Consider the following 12126-nt stretch of genomic DNA (forward strand, 5'->3'; position numbering starts at 1 on the left):
TATGGAACAGAGCAGCAATGCATGAATTTTACATGGGCAAGACCAGTGGTCAGGACTAGTGAAGGAAGGACAGCATTTCCTCAACTGTCCACACGCAAACCATCCTGTCTGAATGAGTATACAACCATCTCAGTCTCCGCAGTTGCACTCTCGCCTATAAGTCAGACGGTCGTGGGTTCAAGCCCCTCCAGAGACTTGAGCACAAAATCTAGGCTGACACTGCAGTGCCGTACCGAGGGGGTGCTGCACTGTCGGAGGTGCCGTCTTTCGGATGAGACTTTAAACCGAGGCCTCGTCTGCCCCTTTCAGGTGGATGTAAAAGATCCCATCTTGAAGAAGAGATGGGGAGTTCTCCTTCAAGTCCTGGCCAATATTTATCCCTCAACCAATGTCACTAAAACAAATTATCTGGTCATTATCGCCTTGCTGCACATAAATTGGCTGCCACGTTTCCTACATTACACTTCAAAAGAGCTTCAGTGGCTGTAAAGCACTATGGGCCATCCTGGGGTCATGAAAGGCATTATATAAATGCAAGTCTTTCTTTCTTTTTCTATCTTTAAAATCTCCAATGCCCATTCCCAAGATATCTAGTGCTCCTTCAGGGGGTTAACCAACTCATTCTCAACTGCTTTTGTTGGGGGTCTATTCCAGTCGTCTACTATTCTGTGGAGGAAACATGTCTTCTAATGTCTGGCCTTAGCTAATGTCTGAGGCTTATTAACTTGAAACATTGTCCTTTAGATCTACACCAACATACTACGTCGAATAGTCTGCTTACATCGATATCATTTTATGCCTCTCAGCATTTTAAAGGCCTGGATGCTGTCAATCTGCCTTTTTCAAATAAAACAAATTCAGGTCTACGATTCTCTCCTCATTATTTCTTTAATAATTTTGATTCTTTCCTACATTACAACAGTGACTACGCTTCAAAGGTACTTCACTGGCTGTAAAGCGCTTTGGGACGTCCTGAGGTCATGAAAGGCGCTGTATATATGCAAGTTCTTTCTTTCTTCTTTCTCATAACTTAAAGCAGTAGTGCCCAAGCTTTTATCTTTGTGGCTCACAAGGTGTTTACTATGGAGCCTAAGGGGCTACAAAGGAAAGTTTCAATCAGTGATGCATATATCTCAGGTTGCTGATGCTGCCAAATTGTGCCATTATGATGTAGGATTTATCCAACCATAAAATAACAGAAAAAGGAACAGCTCTCTCAAAACCTCCAGGCCCAAAAAACTCAACAGGCCAAACCAGTGGATACAGGAGTGAGTTGCCTGCAGTTCAAGGAACACTGTGCTAAATGTTCATAAATGTGTAAATTTATATAATTTTTATAAATATAAAAATATAAGAGGGCCATAAATTTCAGATAGCCACTAATAAATCCAGTAAGGAATTCAGGAGCAACTTCTTGCTACCACAAGGAGTGGTTGAGGCAAATAGCATTGATGCATTTAAGGGGAAGCTAGATAAACACGAGAGAGAAAGGTACAGAAGGTACTGATAGAGTTAGATGAAGTAGAGTGGGAGGAGGCTCCTGTGGACCATAAACACCAGCATGGACCAGTTGGGCTGAATGGCCTGTTTCTGTGCTGTAAATTCTATGTAATGTAGCCCTGGACACCCCCAACTTAGATCCCTAATTCCTAGAATCTTCTTCCCTGAGCCATCTTCAATATATCAATCACTTTTTGAAGTTAGAGCACACCAAAAGCGGAACAAAATCCAAATGCGGCTTCACCGGCGGGGCCGCATACATGCACGGGACTATGGGGCCTGCGCCCAAGAGCTCCGGCCGAATATGGGGCCCCTGACAGGGCAGCCATGAACACAGCTCACCATAAACCTAAATAGCGCTGCCTGCCGGTTGCATTATTTGGAATGCATAGCAGGCAGTGCCTGGAATGTGAGCACGGGTGGAGGTTTAGTTACCTGACTCTGGTGGGAAGGCACCGTCGGAACCTCACAGCAGAGGAGGGAAGATGTGGTGGAAGAACTTTGGCTCTTCGCAAGGTTGGATATTTAATCTTTAGCCATTTGTTTATGTATCTGTGCTTTAACAGATAGAGTGGGGGGGGGGGGGGGAGAATTGTGAGGGTTGGGGGGGGGGGAGGAAGTTCCCAAATGTTCTTGGTGTCCCGGGCCCCAAGAATTCTTCATGTTTCCCTGTTCACTGGTGATCTGCACAAGGAACAATAATGTCTTTCAAATGCCCTCAAGATATAACCAAGTATTTGATTAGTTTTGTTGGTAATAGCTTCACACTGATTGGAAACTTTGAGTGAGTCATCAACCTTTTGCCTCCTCTATTTGGCTAATGGATACCCTTTCATTACGCACATCTTCTGGGCACCAAGGACGAATTGGGGACTTCCCCCGTAATACCTTGCAACTGACTACGTTAAAGTCTATTGCCTCCATTGGTCACAGGATCATTCACTGAAGCAAACTATTGGACTGCTGCCACTTTTGAAAGTGGTAAAGCTTTTCTTTAACTGGTTAGTTTGAGGCAGGAGCTCAGAGTTGGATTACCGTCTCTTAGCATTCTTATGTGATTTACTTTCAAGTGTTAAAGTATAAATTTTACACGACTGTGGTGCAGTACCAGAGCTTACGAAGCGTACCTGCCCGATGGCGCCTCGTGAGTGGACTTGATGCTCGCACTGCGGTCTCGCCTGACAGGCCCGGGCTCCATCGTGGGCAGACCAGTCGCAGACGTTGTGGTTGTCCACGTGGACGAAATCCGTCTCAACAGCCCCGGAGGCAGACTTCTCCTTAGTCGCTAAGGAAATAAAAAGATTAAATAAATTCAGTAGGTCCAGGTGAAATCATCAATAAACATGACTAAAAACTTCATGTGTGAATAATACCGTCTTAAGTTAATTCAGCTCAGTCCTAAAGACAGAACAATGGAACATCTCAGACAAAGACAATTACAGTTTGTTGATTCTTCCAAAAAAAAATCCCTTCAATAACTGCTTTTCGATCTCTTTGGAATAAAATACCAATTACACATCAAATATCAAGATAACAGATTTTTTTCATTACACCTTGAAGCAAACTAAACAAAGAAAAATGCAGCAATTTTGTAAATTGAATAAACAGTTGATTAGATCAAATTATACTGAATGGTTTTTCAGTTTATCTAAAGGGATGCTCATGTATTTTATTCATTAAATTTCCTATTTCAAATCCACAGATCTATCTGCCTGATGGTTTGATCAACTCTAATCTAGTTAAGGTCAGTAATTGTTTAAACATTTCTTTCGTCAGATACAATGGTTATCCTTACAAAGATGGAGATCTGTCTGAAGAAACTAGGACTCCATTGGTTGAATCTATCTCAAAGGAGGAAGATAATGAAACATGATGACCCTGAAGTATCCACAGTCATTCCCAATTGAATTTTATAAAATTTTACCACCTAAAAATGGTTCCACTGTTGACCAGGGGTAATTCTAACCACACCTGTATGTGTAAACACTTACTGGACATGTAGCAAGTTGCTATAATCAAGGTTTCCAATGGAATTGTCATAGACCTATATAGAATTTAAAGCATTGATACACATGTCAACTAATATCTTCAGAATTCTTTCAGTTTCCCCCTTACCAAGTTCTATCCCAGTCTCCTAGTTTAATAAAGAACTTGCGTTTATATAGCACCTTTCACGACCTCAAGACATCCCAAAGCGCTTCACAGCTAATGAAGTACCGTTGAAGTGTAGTCACTGTTGTAACGTAGCCAATTTTAACTTCCAATACTAGTCAATCACCCGAGTGAGAAATTGGAGTAGCGCCTGAAACCGGCTCAAAATGGCCGTCGTGGAGGGAATGAGTGCCCGAAGACGTCAGCCCGAAGCTGGTTGGAAATTGGGCCTCGGGTCTCATCTGTATAAAACTGCCAAGCTGCATTGGGACACCCGGTCAGGACCTCAGGAAAATAGGGTGGTTCCAACACCGAGCCGGCCTGCAGGTATGTCTTGGGAGACGGGCCGCAGAGAACCTGAGGGGAAGGGTGAGACCAGGCGGAGATGGCCTGTAGCACTATTATGGGGCCAGGAGAAACACTCCCACTCCTCTTGGCTCCACATAAACACAAGTCAAAAGAAGTTAACTTACCTTTTCGTCGGCAGCCTCCAGCGGTTCCTTTAAGGACCACTGGATAGGCCGCTACAGACCTGGGAAAACTGGCACATACCAAATTGTTGTTTACCGCTCACCCAAGCCCCACACTAATTGCTTCGCCTTTGCACTGAGTGACTCTTCACCCACAGTGATTACAACCCACATCTAAGCTTCTTTAGCCCCCTCACCTCTGACGTCACCGCACCTCTGTCCTCGCTCAATTTCATGCTTCACCTAAATCCCCTCGCCCATGATGTACCTGGGACTCCAATAGAATTTTATCTGCGTGGGGTGCCTGCCACGGTGAACCTGTCAGGAATCTAGCGAGGCCCGCGTAAGAAAGTTAAAAACTTTCCTTAGCGGGAACCAGAGGCGGTTCTACTGTCCCGGGCTCCGCAGCCACCCCCTCCTCCAAGCCATGAGGCCTACAGAACACCCCCACTCCCGGACTTACCTGGCTGCCGACAGCCTTCTCCCGATGCCAGCTGCCGGCTTCCAGGCCACCTGATTTTCACCCTTCCCCCATTGGTCAGCTGCCACTTTCCGCCAGAAGCGGGTGAGCAGTTAAACTGGCGACCCGGTAGATTTTAACTCCTACTCATACTCTCTCGCAGTGGGCTCCCGCCGGGAGTTAAAATAAGTTGAATTTTCACAGCGTTCCTGTTTTAATCTTGCTGTGTATGGGGACACTACGGCGTTATTAGATTGTAGGAGAAGGAAAAAAATGGAAGATAACATCTCTCGGTTTACCTTTGGGATTGCGAGCTTCTCTCCCTTTTCCGGGCATTCTTCGGCGTCAGAGCAAATATAGGACTCACTGAAGGATAGTAACGGATTTATTCTGGGCTTGTGGATGGGCTGGAAGGTCAGTTGGGTACTGAGCAGATTGCTGACAGCCCTCAAGGAGGTACTGACATTGGGAGGAAGGGTAGGATCAGCCAGAAGGTCTGTGATTAGTCCATGGGCCTCTCCCATCACAGCAATATCGACAGTGACACTGGTACCTGAAGACTGAAAGAAAATGAAAAATGTAAATACATTGTTACATCAACTGTAGCCCAAACAAGGAGCATAGGAACAGGAGTAGGCCATTCAGCCCCTTGAGTCTGTTCCACCATTCAATTAGATCTTGGCTGATCTGTGCCTTAACTCCATCCACCCGCCTTGGTTGTGCAACCCTTAATACCCTTCCCTAACAAAAATCTACCAATCTCAGTTTTGACATTTTCAATTGACCCCCAGCCTCAACAGCTTTTTGGGGGGAGAGTTCCAGATTTCCACTACCCTTTGCGTGAAACTTTTCCTTCTAAAAATTAAATGCATGAACTGTGGTTTTAATTCAGATTAATTTTCCACATCCACCGCATTGCAATCAGCCTGACTAAAGCTCGTTGAAATGAAATACCTTATTCCATAATTCAGAATAAGAATGAGGCCTGCCCAGTAGCATTCTATCTTTCTTGTTAGTTTTCTCATTGATCCACCAATGCTCAAATGTGAACCAAGGTGAATAAGGAGGTGAAAATAAGGATAAAGTATGATACAATTTAGCTGCTACTTTCATATTCCTTCAGCAAAGATATGACTTTTGATCACAAGCAAAACTTAAAGCAGGTAACAGCTAATTTCAAACAATGTACCTTGAATTAGCCAATTCATTTGCATCATTATCCTAATCCAAAATGCTTCTATTATTATTTAGTATTCATATTTGTTTTCTCCCATGACCCTGAGGACATCTGCATCTTGTTGGGAGATGGAGGTCACCATTTAGCCTTCATGGTAGTAGGCTATTCCCAATCCTTTTCTCTAAGTTGCATCTTATTAGCTTTCAACTTCATTTGTTAGCATTGTTCCTCTTTGGGATTATAAATACTGTAGATCCCTTTTTCACTTGGTTATGTAAGCTCTTCCTCTCATTCCTGGGTAAGCTCACTTGGGAGTCTTGCATACGTTACTAGGTAACCCTGCCAACTGCATGAGGGAAAAATTATGTTTCCGGGAGAATGGTTTCCTTAGGTTGTGAAATCTGCCAAGTCTGCCCATCTTTGGCAGTGGAGTGATGTGACAAAAATGTATTTGCATTGGCAGGCATAGTTATATATAGTTTTAAAAAGCATTAATAGTCCAGTTTAAAATGGGTGTTGGTCTGTTTAAAATGAATCAGCCAGCAGTATCTCTGAGACATTCTTAAGAAATTCCCATTGATCCGAGCTGAAGTTAATTGATGCTAATTAATGTTGCTCACTGCAATGCAAGTGGCCCTTGCCACTGTTAGTTTGATTAAGAACACATTAAACATTTTTCTGAATCCTTTGTCAATTCAATTTGTCAGCTGTAACCTTGATATTGTATTCTGTGTGGCTGTCTGAGCTTTTGAATGTTTTTCATTGGTCTTTCAAGTCAGACTCTGGGAGCCGCCATCCGTGAGTTGGCTCCTGGAGGTAGAAATCCGCCTCGGGCACTAATACAAAAAGGCCGGTAACACATTGGCCGCCTGTTATATGTTAATTGTATCCATGTGATTTATATCAATTAATATCAATTGTATTCAGGTGGTGTGTATCTATTGGGGACTCTCTTATATCCATTTATATGAGAGCTGATCTAGGGTGTGGGTTGTGTTGATCTCTCTGAATAAAGGCTTGGAAGCAACTGGGAAAAAAAAATTAAACTTTACATATACAATACCACCAAAAATGTCAAAAATCAAAAGCTTCCATACTCTGTACATTGTAAACAATTTTACAACACCAAGTTATAGTCCAGCAATTTTATTTTAAATTCACAAGCTTTCGGAGGCTTCCTCCTTGAATTAACCAATTCATTTGCATCATTATCCTAATCCAAAATGCTTCTATTATTATTTAGTATTCATATTTGTTTTCTCCCATGACCCTGAGGACATCTGCATCTTGTTGGGAGATGGAGGTCACCATTTAGCCTTCATGGTAGTAGGCTATTCCCAATCCTTTTCTCTAAGTTGCATCTTATTAGCTTTCAACTTCATTTGTTAGCATTGTTCCTCTTTGGGATTATAAATACTGTAGATCCCTTTTTCACTTGGTTATGTAAGCTCTTCCTCTCATTCCTGGGTAAGCTCACTTGGGAGTCTTGCATACGTTACTAGGTAACCCTGCCAACTGCATGAGGGAGCCTCCGAAAGCTTGTGAATTTAAAATAAAATTGCTGGACTATAACTTGGTGTTGTAAAATTGTTTACAATTGTCAACCCCAGTCCATCACCGGCATCTCCACATCATGACTGTACATTATACACCCTGCTCGACATTCAGTTCCAAATATCTGATGGAGGATGTAACAGGCAGCTGAAGCAATATTGCCTGTTTTACATCACCACATAAAACAAATTTCTACCCCTTGATGTTTTAAGAAGTTAAATCCGATTTCTATGGGCCTGAGGTAAAACTAGATCAATAAATCTGCCATCAATCTACAGGAACCAAACTCAACGACAGAAATACCTTGAGCTGGCTCCCAGTCACTGGGCTCCCAGAATTAAACTTAAAACAAATATGAAAGGCCCTTTCGTCAATAGCGTTGTCTAGTATTTTGCTAGTGTTGGCATGAAGGTAGATTTTAACATCTGTAACTTAATTGCTTGAAGTACAGAGCTGATTGATCTCCAACTAGCTGAGCAATTGAAGCTCCATTGTCAGTTGTGTTTTGGAATTGATATTGTCAAGCTCAGCTGAGAAGTCAGCTGCAAAGTAAAATATGGAAGTTCTTGCTTGCCGTGGGCCAGAGAGGCTCGTTCCATTGTCTCACTTCCATTGTCTCACTTTCCATATACAAGAAGAAAGGATTTGTTTCTGTAAGCTGTCAGAGTTCCATTTTAAATTCACAATATATTGACCCACCGAAAAAAAAAACATGCAAAACGTAGAGATTTCATGGTTTGAAGCAACAAGTGACTCTGCTGTACCTCAGTAATCTGCCTTTACATTTAAGCCAAAAATACAGGGCAGAGAGAGAGATTTGTTCTCTGCACATTCTGAGAACTTTGTGCAACAATGAGGATTCTTCAGGAGTCTTCACCCCCTGAAAAAAAAGTTTACTATGCTCCTTTGTAGGGCTAAAGATGTATGTGTATGGTAATATTGCCTTTTTGTTTAGTATTGCCTAATTCCTACACTTCTTTATTTTTGGCTTATGTGTAGATACATAAACACTGTCCAGAATTTAGCTTGTATCAGTCATGTCCTGAATGTGAGATTTCCACATTCAAATTGATTGACATAGTTCGAAACCTACATAAATTCCAGTGCGCCATGTTACTGAGAAACAGATGTGCACTCCAGATCACAAGGGACACCCCTCATTCACAGAGTATATAGAACAACTGTGGAAAGAGAAGTGTTTATAAAGCCCTAACTGTAACAAGGGAATCGTTCCTTCAGTTTAAGACAAAATAATGCTCCCTGTCATTCAACTTAGAGGGAACTATTACCCCAGACAATTTACAGAGGTACAGCAGAGTCACATGTCACTTCAAACCATAAAATCTCCATATTTTGCAAGTAAAATTTTAGTTAGGTCAATATATTGTGAATTTAAAAAGGACCTCTGTTGACTGCCTTATTGAAGCAATTCTTTTCGTCCTGTATGGGGGGAAGTGAGACAATGCACAAATCTGCTTAGAGATAGCAGTGGGTTTTGATAGTTGTCTAATCGGTTCCCCATACTGTTGTCGATTGCCTGTACTTACAAGGGAACTGCATCCATAACTCTCAAGTTTTTGAGATGCTTGTGCTTCTGGATTTGCAGTCTCATCAGTGCTAAGCTGATTGATTGAGAACAGCCAAGCAATTAGGCAGGTAATCAGGTTTCAAAAGCAAACAACCCCCCACAAATCTAGATGGTCATGATATACCTGAATGGTAAAATTGATTAACATAATTCTGTGTCTAGTAGGAAAGGACTGTTTTGGATCTCAGGTGTCAAAAATCAGCTTGGTTGATTTTCCCTATTGTGCAGTCCCCTTGTTTCATTTGTTTGTTTCCAAGTTGTGGTAATGAGGCAGAACTCAATGGAATGAAAAAATGATCAAGTTACGTTCACCAAAGTCTCAATAAAAAGTTCTGAAAAAGGATTCAAACTATCAGTCACTATTACTTTCAGACTTTATAAAATATTGTTTATGACAAGTACTGTGCGATTATTTTCTGCATGCCATTTACTTCTGTGTAAGTATCAATCTTGTAAATAAATTTCACTACTAATTTTAGCCTGGATGACACAGAGTGGTGTTTTTTGCCTTTGAGTGGAGAGGAGTGCACGCTGGGCATATGATGCAATCTCCAGTGTGAAATATCATGATAAAAGAATAATTGTTAATCCTGTGACATGCAACCCTCGTGCGTGGCACACCCAAGAACGTGAGGTACACAGCGTAGGAGACTCATGCCAATGGAAACTGCGGCGCTTTGCTGTGGAGTGTTGGGAGAAGGCCTGAATGGGAACAATCAGTTTCTTCTTGAAACCAAAATTTTCAAATGTCCAAATATAGTAACGGATTGGGGTTTTATCCCTTATTAGACTCTGTGGCTATTTCCTCACTTCAGGTTTTCTAACTTTTGTTAGATCATGGGGGCTGGAGGGGGAGGGGGGAGAGAAGGAGGTAAGATATTTCTCACAAAACAGCACTCAATTACTGCCTCCTTTTATATAAAACATTACAGAGTGGGATCAATTTCAGCTTTTACTTGCTGCATTTCTGCCCGGTTTCATTCAGTACTCTAAGTCTTAACATTGGATTGCCATGGAAACCAATGAAGGGCATCACAATTCATATCATTATATTGTAAGATTGTTGCTTTTGATTGGAAGCAACAGACTGGTGAGTAATACATTTCCTGAATGACGTAAAGCGGAGCGCAGCGAGGCCTAATCAGGAGCTAAAAGCCATCGATTTACTGCTTATATAAAAAAAGCAAAAACATTAATGGTCAGACCTGAATGAAGCTGAGCAAGATGAGATAGAAGACCAATAGCTTTTAAAGCCGTAGCTTTGCACATCTATTACATTGTAGAACAAGATATTGTCTGTTACAGCTTAGCTGTGCACATATTCCAGCATCATTTTAGGAGACTGATATCCAGTATAGAGTCAACAAGCAGCCAGAGCACAGAAATATGAATGAGCTAAACAGGGCTCCTGCACCCGAACATGGACAATGGCCAAGACCACGGAATGGTGGCTCTAATTTGAGTATTGTGTTCACTTCTGGTCACTGATACACAAGGGAGTGAATCAAGCGTTTTAGACAGTTCAGGGAAGAGTCAAGAGACTGATCCTTAATGTCAAAGGACTGAATTATAAGGAAACATTGGAGAAACTCAGGCCTTTCATCCTTGAACGGAGATGTGATTTTAAAGAGGTATATAGGATATGGAAAAGGTAAATCTGGAAAGTTAACTCAAATTAAATTGAGACGGTAGGACAGGAGACACAAGTTGAGACACAGGTTGAAACTGGGAAAATGCAAACTTAGGACCATTATCAGGAAGTTCTTCCTTATACATAGAGGGATCAACACATGGAATGGACTTACAGGTAGAGTAGCAGAGAAAAAACAACCCTAAAATAAATAAGAAACTATTACATGCTGCAAGACTTTAAAGTCTTTTTAGGTGGATGCTCCAAGATTGGCCAAATGTTTACCTCATCCGTGTTACTTTGTGATTTGATGAAAGTTAAACAGAGCCGATTTCACCATTGTAGAAAGCCTCTAAAGCATAAGCCTCGACTGAATTGGTCACAACATGTTGGCTAACAGCCATGTACATTGTTCAAGCACTGCATTGAGTTATGTTTGTGCATTCAATCAATGTACCAAGGTTTCAGTGGAGTATGGTATCAACAGGTTATTATTTCTTCCTTCAATTGCTTTTTTCTTTTGGCCAGTTCACTTGTTTTGTTCCTCCTTTCCTCCCCCAAGACCATCTGGCCCTCACTGGGGTACGGTTCCGTACACACCAGCAGCCCTCCAATACTTCAAAGGATGGTCTTCATGTGTGAGCCTAGATAGAAAAAGCACCAGAGCTGAGCTTAATCCATATTCTCAGCTGCTGTCTGCACGCACACATTTTGCGGTGGGCGCCGCTCAGAAGTAAGCAGGAGCAGGAACTCGGGCTGATTTGTTTCGCCCCTCCCGCCCCTAAGACGTGTAGAGCCCCAACTGCTGCCACAGATGAGATCAGCTCCCATAATAGATTGAGAATCATAGAATCATACAGCACAGAAGGAGGCCATTCGGCCCATCGTACCTGTGCCGGCTCTTTGAAAGAGCTATCAATTAGCTCTTCCCCCATAGCCTTGCAAATTTTTCCTTTTCAAGTATATATTTTAAAGTTACTATTGAATCTGCTTCAATCACCCTTCCAGGCAGTGCACTGCAGATCATAACAACTCACTACGTGAAAAAAATTCTCCTCATCTCCCCTCTGGTTCTTTTGCTAATTATCTTAAGCCTGTGTCCTTTGGTTGCCGACCACAGGAAACAATTTCTCCTTATTTACTCTATCAAAAACTACCATAATTTTGAACACCTCGAACAAATCTCCCCTTAACCTTCTCTGCTCTAAGGAGAACAATCTGAGCTTCTCTAGTGTCTCACATGACTGGAGCCCCTCATCCCTGGTATCATTCTGGTAAATCTCCTCTGCACCCTCACCGATTCCTTGACATCCTGGGATAATCAAAGCTAGGACCTTCTTTCTGACTGATTTAGTGCTATACTAGTGTTTTAATCCACAAGCCAGTTCATTTTTGACTCTAATCAATTTGCTTGCTTTTTAAAAAAAAACCTCCATCTAAAGAAAAGGAAGCAGGCCCAAATTACATTTTTATTCTTTACTGTTATAAGGGCTTTGGAGCCACATACGTCAGCAGTGGCAAACAGTGTATTCTCAAGGCTCTCTCCCATTCAACACAACAGCAAGGTGTGGGTGGAGGTCAGTGCATCCCAGCGCT

At 42.0% G+C, this 12126-nt stretch overlaps 1 protein-coding gene across 2 annotated transcripts in view; it reads right to left on the minus strand.

Moving 5' to 3' along the window:
- Positions 1 to 12126, minus strand: part of pde3a (phosphodiesterase 3A, cGMP-inhibited) — a 413169-nt gene that overhangs the window by 81371 nt on the left and 319672 nt on the right. For both annotated transcript variants that reach the window (XM_068004733.1, XM_068004735.1), the window contains 2 exons: positions 4881 to 5141; positions 2628 to 2785 (listed from right to left, as the gene is read on the minus strand). In XM_068004733.1, the coding sequence (XP_067860834.1) occupies positions 2628 to 2785; positions 4881 to 5141 (419 nt within the window). The remainder of the gene's footprint in view (positions 1 to 2627; positions 2786 to 4880; positions 5142 to 12126) is intronic.

Source organism: Heptranchias perlo, chromosome 24 (genome assembly GCF_035084215.1).
Source record: "Heptranchias perlo isolate sHepPer1 chromosome 24, sHepPer1.hap1, whole genome shotgun sequence".
Classification (NCBI taxonomy): domain Eukaryota; kingdom Metazoa; phylum Chordata; class Chondrichthyes; order Hexanchiformes; family Hexanchidae; genus Heptranchias; species Heptranchias perlo.